Below are 20,883 nucleotides of genomic sequence, written 5' to 3'. Positions count from 1 at the left end.
AAAAAAAGATGAACACAGCTAAATATTAACAGCAGCTGTCTGCAGGTAATGGCAATATGGTTAATTTTTTCCCCTTTCTACTTTTCTATCTTTTAGACACGTTACTTAATGATTACATACTATTTTCATAACAGGAAAGACAAGAATGCATGTGTTTAAAGTTACCCTTTTTGAGAGAAGGATCATATACCCTGTATCTGTTGAAAGAAAATTTATAAAATTAACTTACAGCACAAAATAACTCCTTAAAATAATATATGTGTGTATATTCTGGTCACAAAGATCAGAATAATCCCATTCTTTATTGCAACAATAGTTTTTAATCATGAAAATTTTATCTTAATTGATTTTTCATAAATTTTTGGATTTTGTTTTATTTTTTTTTTGAGACGGAGTCTCGCTCTGTCACCCAGGCTAGAGTGCAGTGGTGCAATCTCGGCTCACTGCAATCTCCACCTCCTGGGTTCAAGTGATTCTCCTGCCTCAGCCTCCTGAGTAGCTGGGATTACAGGTGCCCGCTACCATGCCCAGCTAATTTTTTGTATTTTTAGTACAGACAGGGTTTCACCATGTTGGCCAGGCTGGTCTCGAACTTCTGACCTCGTGATCCACCCACCCTGGCCTCCCAAAGTGCTGGAATTACAGGCGTGAGCCACTGCACCTTCCCTAGTTTTTGGATTTTATATTAGAAACATCTATCTTCATTATAATTTCATTAAAGCATGCTAAATTGAATTAAGTGGATTAAACATTTTCTTCATGTTTATCTAAACATAAGGCTTTTTAGACTCATTAAAGGAAATAGCAAAATTCTTAACAATGCTTATTTTTATCTAGTCCCCAAGGAATTAAAAACACAAAAATAAACTTACAGAAATGACAAGCAATATCAAAATGTTTCATGGCAACTAAACTCAGAGCAAACAACTTTTTCCTCCAGTCTTATTTTCTACAACACTTATTACATGTTCTGGCTACAAAATTACATAATCATTGTTCAAAATATGAAAAATATAGAAATACACTAAGAAACAAATACTCAATTATAATCCTACCATGTAGATGTAATCACAATAGTGACATTCTGCCACCTCCGATTTTTCATACAAATCACACGTAAAAAATTTATTTTAAAGCAACTTCCTTTCAGATTCTCACAGATTGCCTGACAGAGTTCCTCAGTTCTCAAACATAAGAAGAAGATCAAATATTTACTGAGCACCAAATGTGTAAGACAACCTGTCTGGTAAATCTGATTATCCCCACTGACAGCCTTAGTGATTAACTTGCCCAAGGTCACAGAGTTGATAAACGGACATTTACTTCAACAAAATACATCTGACTCCAAGTCAGTGCTCTCTGCCTGTCTAAACAGCATGAACAATGGGTTTTAACGAACACAAAGATAAGCTATGTTTTAGTGGAAGAAGCAAACGACATTTGGATAATCAACCCATTTCTTTCACTTTTTGAATCTTGCACATATATCTAGATATTCTGTATCATCAAGACAGAGAAGGCGAGTTGGCTATAACTTTTAGAATGTTTAGAGAATACCAGAGGTGGGAGTGGTATTTACACAAACTCAAAATTTGAAAATGAAAAACTTGAGGAATCCCCACTTTAGACAAAATTTTTTATTCAATGTAGTTGAGACAGCAGCATTGATAAAGAGGCCTGACAGTAACCAGGAACAACCTGCTGGTAAAACGTCTCGCATCGCACTTTGGATATACAGAGTAGGCACTTAAAACTCTGATTTGTCGGCCAGGCGCGGTGGCTCACGCCTGTAATCCGAGCACTTCGGTAGGCCAAGGCGGGTGGATCACAACGTCAGGAGATCAAGACCATGCTGGCTAACACGGTCCGTCTCCACCAAAAATACAAAAAATTAGCCGGGAGTGGTGCGCCTGTAATCCCAACTACTCAGGAGGCTGAGACAGGAGAATCGCTTGAACCTGGGAGGCGGAGGTTGCAGTGAGCTGAGATCGCGCCACTGCATCCGAGCCTGGGCGACAGAGCAAGACTGTCTCAAGAGAAAAAAAAATTCTGATTTGTCAAGAAGCAACCAAAGGATCAATAGAAAAATCACTAGAGGCTGGGCGCAGTGGCTCAGGCCTGTAATCCCTGCACGTTGGGAGACTGAGACAGGCGGATCACCTGAGGCCAGGAGTTCGAGACCAGCCTGGCCAACATAGTGAAATCGCGTCTCTACTAAAAATACAAAAATTAGCCGGCCGTAGTGGCGCGCGCCAGTAATCCCAGCTACTTGGGAGGCTGAGGCAAGAGAATCGCTTTAACTTGGGAGGTGGAGGTGGCAGTGAGCCGAGGTCGCGCCACTGCACCCCAGCCTGGGCGACAGAGCAAGACTCCGTCTCAAAGAAAAGAAAAATCTACGAGAACAAGAAACACACTGAAACAGGAACTCAAACGATTTCCGTGAAATCCTAGGGAATTAGAAGCAATAAGATCACTCTGAGTGCAGAAATCGAAATCCAAATGGCACCGCTTTGTAGCAAAGGCTTCCAGGGAAATCACACAAGACAGGCTGAGCCTCAAACAGGACAGGTATGAAAAGCAGAATGAAAAGCAGCGCTGGCCGTACTAGAAGCCCCCAGCAATGCATAATGAACGCCCCTGCCCCTACATAAACGCCAATATGTGAACTCCAGAGAACTCCAGAGAACCGGAAGTGTGTTTTGTTCCATCGGCGTCCCCAGCGCTTAGAGGCGTGCTTGGCACACAGTAGGCGCTCAACAAATAGTTGATGAATGCTTGTGCGTCTAAACACAACCAAGGATTTAAGGATGGATAAACTGAAGCCTTTGGAAGAGGCAGAATTGTCCTGCTCTTCCACCTCGCATCTCCCCCTGGAGTTCTGCTCCAGCTGCAACTGTTAAATACTCACTGAGCACCTACTACGTGCCAGGGATACTAGCGGGATACCGTGATCATAAAAGCAGGAGAGTCCCGGCACACAGCAAAAGCCGCAAGTTCCCAGGTCTGAGAACCACCGGCCTCCTGCTCCGCGCTGTCCCGGACCAGACCCCAGCTCCCAGAACTCAGAAGGGGATCTCTGCAGACCCTGGCGTCCAGAGCCACCTGTTCCACCGCAGGCCATCCAATCCAGGGATGCGGGGCAACGTCAGAGCCAGAACCCGGACCGCTGCCTGACGCCCGGCGTCCCCTCCTCGCCGGTCTCCATACCCTCCACAGCCCGCGCCCTCCCGCCACGGCCTTTACCCGTCCCGCGTGGCCGGGGACGGCTTGCGGTGCCATATCTTGCCGCTCTCCTTGTTGCCTAGGTCAGTGCTCTGCATGGCGAAGCTCGCCCACGACCGCCGACGGCCCGCTGGGTAACCGTCCCGGTGCCTTCCCGGCAGGCCCAGCGCTCCCGACCCGGGTAATTTGAGCTCCGGCCGCGGCGGCCTCTGTCCTGCACCAGCCGGCCGTACCAACCCGCTTTCTAATAACAACCAATCGGAAGGCTGATCCCTCCCAAAATCCGCCCAAGCGGCCACTCCCTCTCTGGACAATGGAATCGACCAAAGACCTTCTCTTAGACTCCACCTCTTTCTGAGCTCAGTCTTCCCGCCCCCGGACCCAAAGCCTTCTGGGAATCGTAGTTTTCTGCAGGTGGATCATAGACGCGAGGAATTGGCTTGGGAATTCTGCCCTTTGGGAGCCTCGTGGGATTTTAGGCTCCCATCAGAGGCAATAAAAGTCATTTTCTCCTGTGGTCCCTGCATTCCGTTCTAAATTGCTTTTAGGGATTAAGGAATTGTATAGAAATAACTAAGAGAAGCAAGGAGACAAGTGCGGAGAAGCAAGGAGACAAATACATTGAGAACTGATGGGTTCCTTTCATAGAACGTTCGGGCTCAAAAGAAACTTACAGATGAAATAGTCCATTCTTCCTGACCTTTTCACCATCCTCATGGTTTTGTTTTGTTTCTTCAGTTCCGTAATCTGACAGGACCTTCCAGCATTATGTCCAGTCCACCAATCACGGTCCAGAAAAGCAATAATATCAACAACTGGCTGCCTTGACTTTAGCGTTCCTTTGATAAAAATTCTCTTAGTGCCTCCGGAGTGCTCACTAGGTATGGGGCACTTTTCTACTTGCTTTCCGAATATATCAACTCAATTAATCCTCGTAGCAAATTTACAAGTTAGGGAGTACTAATTATCTCCATTTTGAGTGCTCTGTGAGGTTGTGCATTAATTTCCTGAGGCTGCCCTCACAAATTACCACAAACTTGGTGACATAAAAAAACAGAAATGTATTCTTGGGAAGTTCTTGAGGCCATACATCGGAAATCAAAGTGTCTGCAGCCTCCTTTCAGGCTCTAAGCAAGATTCCCTTACTTGTGTATTCCAGTTTCTGGGAGTTGCTGGCTTTCTTGGCTTGTGATCGCATCGCTCCATTCTCTGCTTCCATCTTCACACGTCTTTCTCCTCCTGGATGTATCTTTTTCTCTTCTGTCTGTTTCAAATCTCCCTCTGTTTTTCTCTTATAAGGAAACTTGTCATTGGGTCCATATGAATAATACAGGAATACAGGATGATCTCTTCATCTCAAAATCCTTAACTTAATTACATCTGCAAAGACCCTTTTTCCAAATAAGGTAACAGTCACAGATTTTGGGATTAGTATGTGGACATATATTTTGGGGGGCCACCAGTCAACCTATTCCAGGTAAGTGCTAATATTATCCACTTTTACAGACAAGGAAACCTTAAATCTTTCCATTCCTAGTCTCTATGTTATTCTACAACAGAAAAATGACGTTAAAAAAATTATGGTCTTGGTATTTGAAAAGTTCAAACTCCTGATCAGAAAAGAAAATTCTCAAAAAAAAAACTAATGCAGATTTTTAAACTTTATATTGTTATCAAGGGGTGGCTCTGAAAGATCAGACAACTTTTAATGACCTATTGCAGAGGAAGCAACTGCAGCTCTTATTTTTATTTATTGCTTTTGAGATGGTGATAAACTACATGTATGAATGTTTGCATTATTATTTAGGAAACTTAGAATCTTAAACTTAAGATACAGTGCCTAACCTGAAACAGATTATTTGACAACATTTCTATCACACACTGTTAACCAAATAACCTTTTTTTATCAGAAGCAAAGATGAATCTGCTGAATGATTTTCTTAACTTCTCTAGCTTAACCTGTCTGCAGCTAAGCTAGTTTGGGCTGTCTCAGCCCATGTGACCATCCTATTCAATCTCAGATATGTGATAAAGAGGTTTATATGTTGGATCTTCTGGACTCTCACTTTGTACTTATCTTTTGATTCAGGGGGCACAATTTGACGGTCAGGATGAAGAGACGTGTACCCACAGCTGCTAACCTTCTACTCATGAGATCTCCCAGTTTTTACAACACTAATTGGTAGTCCTTTGTGATCTAGTTCCTTTCTGAATTATCAGTCACTCAATAACAGGCACATACTATTTATATGTATCTATCTGTATATATACAGATAAATAATGTACAGATAAATGTATATACATATATATATTTGGATATCCAAATGTATATATATGGATATACACAAACACATATACACTTACAACACTAACTGGTAGTCCCTTATGTTCTAGTTCCTTTCTGAATCATTAGTCACGCAGTAACAGGTACATACTATTTATATGTATATATATACACACACATATGTTATATATATAAAATACATATATATATATAAAGGTATCTATATGTATAAAATTATATAAGTATACCTATATACCTATTATATATATGGTATACTATATACCTATACTTTATACCTTTATATATAAAGGTATACTACATACCTATTTATATATGAAGGTATACTATATACCTATTTATATATAAATATACCTTTAGTATACAGTATACCTTTGTATAGTATAAAGGTATACAGTATACCTTTGTATAGTATAAAGGTATACTATTTATATGTACTTTTGTATGTATTTATAGAGGTACACAGTACGGACCTTTATATGTTTGTTTGTTTGTTTGAGATGGAGTCTTGCTCTGTTGCCCAGGCTGGAGTGCAGTAGCATGATCTCAGCTCACTGCAACCTCTGCCTCCCGGGTTCAAGTGATTCTCCTGCCTCAGTCTCCCAAGTAGCTGGGATTACACGCTTGTGCCACCACGCCCAGCTAATTTTTGTATTTTTTTTTTTTTTTAGTAGAGATGGGCTTTCACCATGTTGGCCAGGCCGGTCTCGAAATCCTGACCTCAAGTGATCCACCCACCTCGGCCTCCCAAAGTGCTGGGATTACAAGTGTGAGCCACTGCACCTAGCCTATATATATTTATATGTGTATATATATAAATACATACACACACACAAATAATATGTACCTTTATATATATTTATGTAAATATAAATAGTATGTACTATATAAGTAGTATGTACATATATAAACAGAATGTACATATATACATATATATATTATATATACGCATATGTACCTGTTGTTGAGTGACTAATGATTCAGAAAGGAACTAGAGCAGAAGGGACTACCAATTAGTGTTCGAAGGATATACATATAAACAGTTTTATTGAGAAATAATTGACATTCAATAAACTTTACATATTTAAAGTATACAGTTTTATTAGGTTTTAGGTAGCTAACCCCCCATGAAACCATCACCATAATCAAGAAAATGAAAACATCCATCATCCCTAAAAGTTTCCTCATTTCTCTTTGTAACCTTTCTACTCCCACCCCACTTTGCCCATGAGCAACCACCAATCTGTTTTCCTTTCTTTCTTTAGTTAACATTTTCTAGAAATTTATATAAATGGATTCATAGACTATGTGTATGTATGTATTGTACTTTGGTGTCTTTCCTTTTTTTTTTTTTTTTTTTTGTTGGTCTGGTTTCTTTCATTCATCATAAAGTTGAGATTATTTTGAGATTCAATTGTGTTTTTGTATGTATAGGTAGTTCATTCTTTTTTATGGCATCAATTGATATGGTTTGGGTTTTTGTCCCCACCCAAATCTCATCGCGAATTGTAATCCCCACATGTCAAGGGTGGGACCAGGTGGGAGGTGATTGGATGGACCAGAGGGGCAGCTTCCCCCATGCTGTTCTCATGAAAGTGAGTGAGTTCTCACAAGATCTGATGGTTTTATAAGGGGCTCTATCCCCTTCATGTAACACTCTCTCTTGCCTGCTGCCATGTAAGATGTACCTCTTCCCCTTCCGCCATGATTATAAGTTTCCTGAGGCCTCTCCAGCCCTGTGGAACTGTGAGTCAAATAAACCTCTTTTCTTTATAAATTACCAACTCTTGGGTATGTCTTTAAAGCAGTGTGAAAATGGACTAATACATCAATATGCCACAATTTTTTTTTTGAGACAGGGTCTCATTCTGTTGCCCAGACAGGAGTGCAGTGGCATGACCATGACTCTCTGCAGCCTTGACCTCCCAGGCTCAAGGGATCCTCCCACCTCAGCCTCCTGAGTAGCTGGGACTACAGGCATCACGCCTGGCTAATCTTTTGTATTTTTTGTAGAGACAGGGTCTCACTGTGTTGCCCAGGCTGGTCTTAAACTCCTGAGCTCAAGTGATCCACCAACCTCAGCCTCCCAAAGCGCTGGGATTACAGGTGTGTGCCACCATGCCTGGCCCAATATACAACAATTTGTTTATCCATCCACCTGATCCACCTGGTGATGAACATTGGAGTTGTTTCCAGTTTTTGGCTATTTCGAATAACAGTGCTGTGAACATTCTTATGCAAGTCTTAGTATGAACGTGTGCTTTCATTTGTCTTGGACAAACCCTAGAAGTGGAATAGTTGGGTCATATGGTAGGAGTAAGTTTAACTTTTTAAGAAACTGTCAAACATTTACAAAGTAGTTGTGCCATTTTACATTCCCACCAATAGTATGAGAGAGTTCCAGGTGCTCCACATCTATGATGAGTCTGTAATTTTAGCCATTCCATGTTGTAGTGGTATCTCATGGTGATTTCAATTTCCATTTCTGAAATGACAAATGACGTTCAATATCTTTTCATGGGGTTATTTGCCTTCTGCATACATCCTTGGTGAAGTATTTGTTCATATCTTTTGCCTTGTTTTTAATCGTTTTGTTTTTATTAAACTTATTAAAGAAAACTTATTATTAAATTTTCATAATACTTTATATATTTTGGATACAAACTTTTTATTCTGTATATGTTTCGCAAATATTTTCTCTCAGTCTGTGGCCGTTTTTTCCATTCTCTTAACAGTATCTGTCAAAAAGCAGAAGTTATTAATGTCTATAAAGATCAATCCATCTTTTCTTTTATGGATTGTACTTTTCGTGTCATATCTAAGAAATATTTTCCCAAACCAAGGTCACAAAGATTTCTTCCTTTGTTTTTTTCTTTGTATTTCAAATATATTCTTAGAAGAATGGAAAGTTGTGTGTGTCTAAGGTATTTTAGATTTTCCTTTGCAAAGCCCTTTCTCCTTGTGCTCTCACACACTACACTTTCGCAGCTGAAGGATGTTTTTCTTTTTGCTATGATAATATATAATTTGGACAGAAAAAGAGTACTTCTAATTTGTTTGCTAGAGGGAGCTTAGTGGACGTATAGATTGCCCAACATCTGAACACCCTTTTGGTCTGGGAAAAGTGTCAAGATATTTGGAAGTAAAGAAGTGAAGCTATTCTCTTTCCCAGCTGTATGGTAACTATATTGATAAGTCTCAAAAAACCTAGGCCAGTCAACAGGTTAGCAGGCAAATTAAAGTAGTGTAGTAACAAAAATAATTATCCCAGCACTTTGTGAGGTCAAGGCGGGCAGATCACTTGAGTCAGGAGTTCGAGACCAGCCTAGCCAAAATGGTGAAACCCTATCTCTACTAAAAATACAAAAATTAGCCAGGTGTGGTGGCAGGCACCTGTAGTCCCAGCTACTTGGGAGGCTGAGGCAGGAGAATCGCTTGAACCTGGGAGGTGGAGGTTACAGTGAGTCAAGATTGCACCACTGCACTCCAGCCTGGGTGAGACAGTGAGACTCCATCTCAAAAAAAAAAGTTAACAAAAAATAATTGAAAATACAATTAAAATATTCTCTATAAGAATAGAATACAATTCAAATAAATACAATTTTATTCACATAAATACAATTCAAATAATCTCTCTAAGAGCATCAAAGAGAAAGCAGTTAATAACCTTTAGCAAACTTCTTAAAATATCCCCTTCCCACCTTATTCAGTGAGGCTAGACTAAGTTATGCCACAGTAACGAACAATTTCAAAATCTCAATGGCTTAAAACAGCTTTTTTTTTGGCTGGGTTTTCAGTTTATCTTATTCTCTCAGGGATCCAGACAGAGGGAGCAGCTAATATTTCAAAAGTTTTTGGTTGATGTGTTAGTAGGAAAAGAGTTCTAGAGGTTCTCACACCAGCAATTAAATGTTCCAGCCCAGAAACGTCATTATTGTTTTTGCTTCCAACTCATGACCAGAACTGATATAGGAGTTAAGAATAAATTATTTAGGCAGATAGTGAGGGTAGGGAAGTCCTTGGTAAGGTTTTCCTTTTAATGAAAAGCAGCCCTAAAATCATTTTCTTTTCTAACAAGGAGCAGCCTGTAAAATCGAGCTGCAGACACAGACAAGCAAGCTAGAAGCTTGCATGGGTGAATGCCAGCAGTTGTGCCAATAGGAAAAGGCTACCTGGGACTAGGCATGTTCAAAATGGCGTCCCCATAGTCCCTTCTCTTTGCCAAACCACGTATACAGCAAGGAGCAGACAACATGGTGCAGGCCAAGTAGAAAGCTCATTTGCATAATAAGATTAGGGTAGTGTGGCCAGCATTCCCCGGGCATTATGTAAACGTCACACCTGGTCCAACCAATCTGTGGGCCCTATGTAAATCAGACACCACCTCCTCAAGCCTTTCTATAAAATCTGATTCACTCTGCCACAGGCTGGAAGTCCCATTTGGGCTCCCCACTCTATTTCAAGAGAGAGAGCTGTTCTCCTTTCTCCTTCTTTTGCCTAGTAAACCTCTGCTCCTAAATCCACTTCTTGTGCCTGCGTACTTGATTTCCTTCGCGTAAGACGATGAACCTTGGGTATTTACCCCAATGATGCTGCCTCAGAACTATGGCTACAACCTTAACATAGAGCTAGGAAGTGCAATACTGCCAAATCAGTTATATATAGTTGCAATAAAGCTGTGAAAAAAAAAACAACCACCAAACCTCTTTAGCATTTAACCATAAGCATTTATTGCTCATGCATCTGGAGTCAGCAGGTGGCTCTACTGATCTGGGCTGGGCTCACACACATGTCTAGGGGCCAGCTGGTTTTCAGCTTTGTAGGCTGACCTCACCTGGGGCAACTGCAGTAACTCTATTCCAAGTGTCTCTCGTCCTCCCACAAGCCAACCAAGCATGTTCTCAAGGCAGTGGCAGTGGTGCAGGTGAGCAAGCAGACATGCAGTTCTTCTAGTCTTGGAGCTGGCACACCACCACTTTCACCTCTTCTTAATGGCCAAAGCCAGTATGTGGCTGAGCCCAAGGGCTGAGTATTATATTGCATTCATGGCAGGAGAGCACTGAAAAGTTTCATGGATCCAGGGAGGAGTGGAGAACGGAGACCAATTATACAATCTACACCACCTACCATGTGTTTGGAAGGGGGAAGAACCTAAAATATTTGGTGAAAAGCATTAAAAACTCCCACACCATCCCTATTTCTCAGTATCTAAAATCTCCACAACCCTCAGGGATTCCTCCTTTTCTCTTCTAAAACTTTTCTCAGTGCCCATAAACACTAGGGTTTCTGACTCTAACTTCTTTGTTAGAAGCTCAGCTTTATCTTTCTGCTTATTTAGCTCTTTTTCTCATTAACAGGAGTCAAACAGAGTCTAGAAGCTGACCCAGAAACTAGAATCTTTCCCAGTGAGAATGTTGAGGGCCAGGTGCGGTGGCTCAAGCCTGTAATCCAAGCACTTTTGGAGGCCAAGGTGGGCAGATCACTTGAGCCCAGGGGTTCGAGACCATCCTGGGCAACAAAGACCCTGTCTCTATTTAAAAAAATAAAATAAAATAAAAAATTTAAAAAAGAAAAGGAAAAATATTAGGAAGATTACACACTTATGGAACTCTCTTCCCTCCATGTCAGATACTCATTAATTGTGTGATTCTTTGATTAATGTTGCCTGCCCCACAGGACTGTTAACTTCATGAAGACAGAGCTCCCCAGAGCCTAGCATAGAGTGTGGCATGGAAAAAGTGGACAAAAGACCAGTGCTGTGACTCACACCTGTAATCCCAGTACTGTGGGAGACAGAACTGGGACAATCCCTTGGAGCTAGGAGTTCAAAACCAACCGGTCAACATAGCAAGGCCCCATCTCTACAAAATAAAAAGAAAAAAAAGTGGACAAAATATATGTGTTGAGTGGGGGACTTTACTTGTTTTGTGCTCCCTAGCATCTGGCACAGTGTTAGGCACATAGTAAGCCCTTAAGACATGTTTATTGAACAATTGAGCTATTATTTAAACCTAAACTACTTCAGGCTATGTTTATATATATATAATTTATCAAACTATAGTGGGAAAGAAGAAAAAAAAAACGAGGCTGAGTTTCTAATCCTAGCTCAGTCACTACATTGTTGCATGATCTTGGGTAAGTCACAACCTCTCTGAGTCTCATCTTCCTCACCTGCAAACAGCAGGAATGGAAAAATGCTCCCTTAACCCCCTTCCATCTCCCACATCCCATGCTGCTACATATACAACATGGAGGCTCATTTATGCATCCCTTGACATTTTTCTTCTGTGTAATTGCAAAGAAAATATTATTTCATATTTTTAGGTATGCATTCAGAAGGCCACAAGCAGACATGATTTATGTTTACACACAAGTTTTCTTCCTGACACACATAAAAACACGGCTGCATTTTATGAAAATACCCCTTGAAGTTGTCAATGTCAAGTTTGGAACTTCTGAAAGAGGTTTCTTTTTTTGTGGGAAATAGGATTCCCTCATCACTTATTTCCCTGTTTCTTCTGGGATTTCTCATGACACACATGTGACATGTCACTTCATTTTGACTTTTGTCACAAAGAAACCCTGGTACCTATTTTCCACACCTCTATTATTCTTTGTTAGCCAAGTATAGTCAACTTTTGATGCCCCAAATTGGAGACAGCAGCTCAACCCAATGATTCTCAAAAAACTGGCTTAGTAACTACTTCTGAAAAACTTAGAGCTTATAAATGACCATATTCAATGTGTCTGCAAAATCCTTTCTATCAAAATTGGAAAAGGGCCTGGATTAGCTCTTCTTCTCTCTATAGGTAGGCCATATCTTGCTCTTGTCACTCATTGATTTAATCATCAGTGGATCATTCACTCAATATTTTGAATGCCAACTAGGCATCAGGCCCTGTACAAGTACCTGGAGTTGCAGAGACAAAATAAGATGAGTTTCATGTTCTTGGAAAGCTCACAGCTTAGGGTGGAATGGGAAGTTCTAGGGAGAAATAGATGTGTGACTATAATACCGTGTGATCAGTGTTATACTGAAGTGCCTCAATTTATGATTAAGTTGTGTCCTGGTAAATTCAATGAATGTAGTTTAAAAATATCATAAGTTGGCCAGGCACGGTGGCTCATGCCTGTAATCCTAGCACTTTGAGAGTCCAAGGTGAGTGGATCATTTGAGGTCAGGAGTTCAACCACCCTGGCCAACATGGTGAAACCTCGCCTCTATTAAAAATGCAAAAATTCGCTGGCATGGTGCTGAGTGCCTGTAATCCCACCTACTTGGGAGGCTGAGGCAGGAGAATCACTTGAACCTGGGAGGTGGAGGCTGCAGTGAGAAGAGATCATGCCACTGCACTCTGGCCTGGGTGACAGAGTGAGACTCTGTCTCAAAAAATATATATCATAAGTAAATACTTTTTTTTTTTTGAGTTGGGGTCTTGCTCTGTCACCCAGGCCAGAGTGCAGTGGCACAATCATGGCTCACTGCAGCCTCAACCACCTGGGCTCAAGTGATTCTCCCACCTCAGCCTCCCAAGTAGCTGGGACCACAGGTGTATGCCACCATGCCTGGCTCATTTTTTATTATTTGTATAGATGAGGTCTCACTATGTGGCTCAGGCTGGTCTTGAACCCCTGTGCTCAAGTGATTCTCCTGCCTTGGCCTCCCAAAGTGCTAGGATTATAGGTGTGAGCCACTGCAGCCCGCCAAAAAATGAATTTAATACCTCTGACCTACTGAATGTCAATCATAGCTTAGCCTAGCCTACCTTAAACATGCTCAGAATACTTACATTAGCCTATACTTGAGCGAAATCATCCAATACAAAGCCTATTATGTAACAAATAATATTTATAATAAATATATAATAATATTCCATGAATAGCTCATGAAATTTATTGAGTAATGTACTGAAAGTGAAAAACAATGCTTATATGGGTTGAAGTATGGTTCCAACTGAATGCCTATTATTTTTGAATATTCACAAAGGCAAAAAGTATAAATTGACCTGTCACAAGTTGGGGCCATCTATAACTGAGGTATTGGTAAATTTCAGAGAAGGGAGTGATTAATTATCTGGGAAAGAGAGAGAGATGTTAAAAGAAGAGGGACAGGCCAGGCGCAGAGGCTCACACCTGTAATCCCAGCACTTTGGGAGGCTGAGGCAGGTGGATCACGAGGTCAGGAGTTCAAGACCAGCCTGGCCAACATGGTGAAACCCTATCTCTACTAAAAACTATAAAAATTAGCCAGACGCATTGGCAGGCACCTGTCATCCCAGCTATTCGGGAGGCTGAGGCAAGAGAATCACTTGAACCCGGGTGGCAGAGGTTGCAGTGAGCCGAGATCATGCCACTGCACTCCAGCCTGGGCGACACAGCGAGACTCCATCTCAAAAAAAAAAAGAAAAGTGACACTTGAACTAGGCCTGGAAGGATGAGGTGGAAAAGGCTTTCTACACAGAAGAAAGAGTTTTGGTGGTTTCTTGTTATTGCCTGTATTAGTCAGGGTTCTCTAGAGGGACAGAACTAATAGATGTATATATAAAGAGGAGTTTATTATGGAGTATTAACTCACATGATCACAAGGTCCCACAATAGGCCATCTGCAAGCTGAAGAACTTGGAGTCCCATGTTTGAGGGCAGGAAGCATCCAGCACAGGAGAAAGATGTAGGCTGGGAGGCTAAGCCAGTCTTGTCTTTTCACGTTCTGCTGCTGCTTTTTATTCTGGCCTTGCCGGCAGCTGATTGGATTGTGTCCACTCAGATTAAGGGTAAGTCACCCTTTCCCAGCCCACTGACTCAAATGTTAATCTCCTTTGGCAAGTCCCTCACAGACACCCCCAGGATCAATACTTTGCATCCTTCAATCCAATCAAGTTGACACTCAGTATTAACCATCACACTGCCCATCCCACCTAATGCAGTAATTTTGTCCCCATTTGACTAACGAGGAAACTGAGGCTTGGAGTGGTTATATAACTTGCCCATGGTTATACAGCCATTAAGCCAAGGTTGAAATGTAGACCTAGCTGGCTCCATTGTCTCACTCTGTGTTTCCTATGCTTCTCCGCCTTTGTAGATGGGTCTGCTAGTCTGGTAGACTGATGTAGTTCTGTAATTCTTCCAAAAGACACATCGCTCAGACCAGAAAAGAATTTATTGCTAACCTGGGTTAAAAATCTCTGGGAACTTTTATAACAAAATTCTGTTCTAATCTACCGACCGTCAATCATAGCTTAGTCTAGCCTACCTTGTTTAAAATAAAATAAAATAAAATAAAGTTTCAACCAAGCAAGGATGAAATTTTAAAAAAAAATTTGTTTTAAAAGAAAAGAAAAGGAAGGCAAGGTAAAAGAGTTCCTTTGCATATGAAAGGGAGTGTTGGTACACAAAGAGACTGTCAATGCTGAGAGCATTTTAAAAACATAATAAAGCACAGAGGAAGTGGGGCTGGGGGAGGATTGTAAACATGGATAGTTCTGCCTGCCCAGCACTCTTACTTCCACCCGCAAACCTACTGCCCTCTCCCAAACCCTTCCTGGACAGGTTCCTTAGCCCACCCTCATTGGTCGTATGATTGGTATGGGGTTGGGGCCTGACTCAGCTGAGCCAATCAGAACCCAGTGCTGGTGTGTGTGTGTGTGTGTGTGTGTGTGTGTGTGTGTGTGTGTGTGTGTGTGTACTCCATGCTGGTGTGTGTGTGTGTGTGTGTGTGTGTGTGTACTCCATGGTAGCAAAGACAGGGAGTAGCCATAAGCAATAGCTTTGTGGTGATGAGTCTGAGAGAGGATAGCTAAAGCTCAGGACAAAGCTGGAAAAAGCAGTGGGAAGAGAGCATCCTGGCAGCATTTACGTTCCTTGTGTGTGTGTTTTTTTTTTTTTGAGACAGAGTCTTGCTCTGTCGTCACCTAGGCTGGAGTGCAGTGGCACAATCTCAGCACACTGCAACCTCTGCCTCTCAGGTTCAAGCAATCCTCCTGCCTCAGCCTCCCGAATAGCTGGGATTACAGGCATGTGGCACCCCACCCGGCAAATTTTTGTATTTTTAGTGGAGACGGGGTTTCACTGTGTTGGCCAGGCTGGTCTCAAACTCCTGACCTCAGGTGATCCACCCGCCTTGGCCTCCCAAAGTGCTGGGATTATAGGCGTGAGCCACTGCTCCCGGCCATATCCCTTGTTCTAATTGCCCCAGAAGTTGATCTGGCCTCCTGACTTTCCTGTACTGGAGCTAAAACATTGCCTCTTATTTGGAGAGTAGATGGAATTGGAAGAAAAAAAGGGCCAGGGAAGGCTTCAGGAGGCTATGATGCACGAGCTCAGTCGGGAAGGATGACTGGCGCTTACCAAGGCAGAGGAGACATTAGGGGAGGAAATAGCATCTGTAAAAATCCAGGAGGTTGTGAAGTGACAAGGTAGCTTCCAGAAACTAGAGTTCTGTTCAATTAAAGGGCAGGATGCACAAGGAGTCATTGGGCATATACAATGCTTAGCACTTTGAAAGCCCTCAATAATAACAATAACAGTTACTATTATTTCTACATGGAGAATGGCAGAGGAATAAGAGTTATGCTGAAGTTAGAATATGAAAGACCCAGCCAAGCACAGTGGCTGAATCCTGTAATCCCAGCACTTTGGGAGGCCAAGATGGGCAGATCACTTAAGGCCACGAGTTCAAGACCAGCCTGGCCAACATGGCGAAACCCTGTCTCTACTGAAAATACAAAAATCAGTTGGGCATGGTGACACACGCCTGTAGTCCCAGCTCCTCAGGAGGCTGAGGCAGGAGAAACGCTCGAACCCTGGAGGTGGAGGTTGCAGTGGGCCAAGATCATGCCACTGCACTACAATCTGGGCAACAGAATGAGACCCTGTCTTAAAAAAAAAGAAAAAGAAAAAGAAAATATCACTAGGACAAGAAACACACTGAAACAATGTGTTTAAAAAAAAAAAAAAAATATATATATATATATATATATGTTTTAGGGGCCAGGCATGGTGGTTCACACCTGTAATCCCAGCACTTTGGGAGGCCAAGATGGGCAGATCACTTGAGGCCAGGAGTTCAAGACCAGCCTGACCAACATGGTGAAACCCCGTCTCTACTGAAAATACAAAAATCAGTAGGGCGTGGTGATGCACGCTTGTAGTCCCAGCTCCTCAGGAGGCTGAGGAAGGAGAATAGCTTGAACCCTGGAGGTGGAGGTTGCAGTGAACCAAGATGGTGCCACTGCACTACAATCTTGGCAACAGAATGAGACCCTGTCTTAAAAAAAAAAAAAAAGAAAGAAAGAAAAAGAAAAAGAAATTACTAGAACAAGAAACACACGGAAACAATGTGTTTAAAAAATATATATATATAATTTAGGGGCCGGGCGCAGTGGCTCACGCCTGTAATCCGAGCAATTTGGGAAGCCAAGGCTGGTGGATCACCTGAGGTCAGAAGTTCAAGACCAGCCTGGTCAACATGGTGAAACCCCGTCTCTACTAAATATACAAAAATTAGCCGGGCATGGTGGCGGGTGCCTGTAATCCCAGCTACTCGGGAGGTTGAGGCAGGAGAATCACTTGAACCCGGGGGCAGAAGTTGCAGTGAACCAAGATAGCGCCATTGCGCTCCAGCCTGGGCAACAAGAGCAAAACTTCATCTCAAAAAAAATATATATATATGTATATATACACACATACATATAAATATACACATACATACATATATATGTATGTATGTGTGTGTATATATATATATATATACCGAGTCTGCCTTTCTAAGGAGTTTGGATCTTATCCTGAAAGGTTCTAAGGAAACCCTTTTTTTCTAAATACATCCCTTTGACTGCAGTGGGAAGATCACTCAAAGGAGTCTGAGGCTTCAGGCAGAAGTTGAATATTTATTTAAGCAGCTTAGAACACATCTCTGATTTTTTCTGTACTGACTCATTAAAACTGGGAGAGGGGAGGTACACTGTGTCATAGTTCACAGTATGGGAGCTGTTATTCCACGAAAAGTGAAGAAGCCTTGACCAAGTCAGGCAACAGTTAGGTGACAAATTTATGGAACTATTGTGTAGGAAAGTTGGCATTGCAAAAGAAACAGTTCCGTTTCATCAGTAACACAGAAATATGTGTCACGCTGCTAACTGATGCAAACCTAGGCAATGCTTTCCATTGCCTAAATGGCTCAACTATTTGGCCTTTTGAGGGGAGGAAGAAGGCAGAAACCATTGCAGGTGAACTATGAGATAGTGTACCTCCCTCTCTCCCCACTTAAATATGAGTCAGAACAGAAAAAAAATCAGAGATGTGTTCCAAGCTGCTTTAATAAATATTCATGCTTAGGTGTTCTCATAAAACATACATGAAAGCAACCAAGGGTAGTGTTTCATGTATAATCAAAAGGATTTGGCACCTACGGCTGAAATAGTACAATATCAGAGGAGAGGAGGAACTGTGATGTTGGTGTTGACAGGCAGCAAGATCATGCCCACATACAATGAGAAAACTGCTGACACAGATTAGGTTTCTGAAAGGGTTTCTCCACTCTAAAGGAAGGAGGAGCCCAAAGGGTGAAGCTCCCAGTCCCATGACAGAATAAGCCCTGCTTGCAAGTTTCCAGTCTTTAGAGCCCTTCCATGTGGCCAGGAGAGGAGGTGGGGGTGGAATTATCAGCCTTTACGACATCTAAAGCTGTCCTAAGAAGTAAGGACAGTCTAGAGCCACTTGGGCCATGGCCAGAACTACATAATATTCCATCTTATAGGATGTGGCATACTTTTATAATCCCCCAGTTGTTGGCAATTGGATTTAAAAAAATATTTGTAGGCTGGGCGGTGGCTCACGCCTTTAATCCCAGCACTTTGGGAGGCCGAGGCAGGCAGATCACCTGAGGTCAGGACTGTGAGACCAGCCTGGCCAACATGGTGAAACCCTGTCTCCATTAAAAATATAAAACTTAGCTGAGTGTGGTGGCAGGCACCTGTGATCCCAGCTACTCAGGAGGCTGAGGCAGGAGAATCACAATCTCACTGCAGAGGCTTCAGTGAGCCGAGATTGTGCCATTGCCCTCCAACCTGGGCGACAGAGTGAGACTCCCCCTCAAAAAAAATTGCAATCTGCGTATCAGAAAAATTAATATCTAATTGTGCTATTGCAGGAACTAGCATAAACCAGCTTGGAAATATTCTATCAGTTAGGCTGTAAAATTATAATCTGCAGGTAGTCACCTATTCCAAAGATCTCCCTGGGCAGAAGGCTGTGGGGGTCAAAAGATGTTGGGAATAATTAGCCTTGATTTGCAGTCGCCCAATAACATTTGTGAGCTCAGAGGACAGGCTGTCAATCAAGCATGAGAAAATGCCAGTAAACTATGAGTAAAATGCCTCTAATTGCTGTAAGGGTGGAAGACAAAGTGATTGAACTAAGCATTTATTGTCCAGTAAAGTATTCTAGGGCAGTGCAGTATCCCTCCTCAGGCACCCTCCCTGAGGAGTAAGGATGGCCAGCAAGAAATAAGCACCTAACAGACCCCTTCTCAGCCAAACATCACAACTGGCTCTTCAGTTTCTTTTCTTTCCTTCTCTATGTGGCCTTAGTAGTAAAAACCATTTTTTCCAAGTGTTTTTGTTTTTATTATATTGATGGGTTTGATAAATACTGCAAGCAACTTTCCATGTGAGGAAAGAAAAAGATAAAAGGATAAGCACAATGGATTACTGATTTACTCTATAGACTTTGGAAGAGTACTGTCTGTTAGTGAAATCAAGCCCAGAAGTTGGGCCCAGCTGCTTAACCCTGCAGAGAATTTCTTTTCAAGGAAGTAGGTGTGAACATCTGGGGTGTGGAGAGGGTAATGGAACCAACATTGACTAGACATCTGTGCCAGGTATGTGTTAGCTGCTTTTCACTTTATTCTAGTTTGTTCTTTGGTCTTGCTTCCTTTTTTTTTTTTGACGGAGTCTCGCTGTGTCGCCCAGGCTGGAGTGCAGTGGCAGGATCTCGGCTCACTGCAACTTCTGCCTCCTGGATTCAAGCAATTCTCCTGCCTCAGCCTCCCGAGTAGCTGAGATTACAGGCGCCCACCACCACACCCGGCTAATTTTTGTATTTTTAGTAGAGACGGGGTTTCACTGTGTTGGCCAGGCTGGTCTCAAACTCCTGATCTCAGGTGATCCACCCGCCTTGGCCCCCCAAAGTGCTGGGATTACAGGCTTGAGCCACTGTGCCTGGCCTCCTTTTTGTTTTTAAATCCCACAGAAGGTCCTACTTGAATTTTGCATTATATTAAAACCTCTAACTCATAGGTACTGTGAACATAGAGTTCCAATTTCATGTTTTCTGTTCTCCCCACTAAATACATTTGCATTTATTAGATCTTGTACCCTGAGTAATGGTTGGGAAAATATGCGTAGTATACTTAAAGGCATGAAACCCAGACGCCTGAGTTCCACTCCATTGCTTACTGTAATAGTACTATAACCTTGGACAAAGTATTTAACTTCTCTGTTTCTTGATTTCTTCATCTGTAAAATCAGTGTCATAATAGGACTCACCTCATAGAGTTGCAAAAAGTTTAAACAGCATCAGGCAAATAGAAGTCCTCAATGGGTGCTAGCTATTATTAAAGCCCTGCCAGGCGGGTACCAGTGATGTGCTGTAAATGTTTAATGACCGCCTCTCTGGACAAAAAGAGTTCTGGTATGTAACATTTGGCAATTTCTGTGGTGGAAATACTCCTGTGATGGCCAGTTTCAGGCTATCAAGGTAATATCACTGAATGCAGAGTTGGACAGAGGTAGGCAACAGTACACTATTGTATAGTATGTTCACTGTATAGACACAATAGACATAAATAACTTCAAGAGCATAGATAATAGTAAAATACAGTATTATAATTAGAAAGGCTGGGAGTGGTGGCTTATGCCTGTAATCCCAGCACTTTGGGAGGCCGAGGCAGGTGGGTCACCTGAGGTCACAAGTTTGAGACCAGCCTGGCCAACATGGTGAAACCCCATCTCTACTAAAAAGACAAAATTAGCCGGGCATGGTGGCATATGCCTGTAATCCCACCTACTTGGGATGCTGAGGCAGGAGAATTGCTTGAACTGGGAGGCGGAGGTTGCAGTGAGCCGATATCGGGCCACTGCACTCCAGCCTGGGGAACAAGAGTGATACTCCATCTCAAAAATAAATAAATAAATAAATAGGAAGTGGTACTTATTATCTTTTGAAATATAATGTGTTTTAATGTAAGTTTATATAATTTAATTTAATTTTGTTTTTAGAGACAGGGTGTCTCTTCATTGTCCAGGCTGGAGAGCAGTGGTGTGATCATAGCTCACTGCAGCCTCAAACTCTTAGGCTCAAGT

At 42.1% G+C, this 20,883-nt stretch overlaps 1 protein-coding gene across 14 annotated transcripts in view; it reads right to left on the bottom strand.

The window, feature by feature from the left end:
- TBC1D31 (TBC1 domain family member 31) overlaps positions 1 to 3,541 on the bottom strand; it is a 95,813-nt gene extending 92,272 nt beyond the window's left edge. For 13 of the 14 annotated variants that reach the window (XM_054497477.2, XM_054497464.2, XM_054497466.2 and 10 more), the window contains exon 1: positions 3,244 to 3,443. In XM_054497477.2, coding sequence (XP_054353452.2) covers positions 3,244 to 3,320 — 77 coding nt within the window. In that variant the 5' untranslated portion in view covers positions 3,321 to 3,443. Of the gene's footprint in view, positions 1 to 3,243 lie in introns of all 14 variants that reach the window. The other variant, XM_054497461.2, reaches the window with a different exon arrangement.
- Positions 3,542 to 20,883: the final 17,342 nt, after the last annotated feature.

Source organism: Pongo pygmaeus, chromosome 7, assembly GCF_028885625.2.
Source record: "Pongo pygmaeus isolate AG05252 chromosome 7, NHGRI_mPonPyg2-v2.0_pri, whole genome shotgun sequence".
Taxonomy (NCBI): Eukaryota; Metazoa; Chordata; class Mammalia; order Primates; family Hominidae; genus Pongo; species Pongo pygmaeus.
Note: the sequence above shows the minus strand (reverse complement) of the source record. Positions and strands in the feature narration are given on the sequence as shown.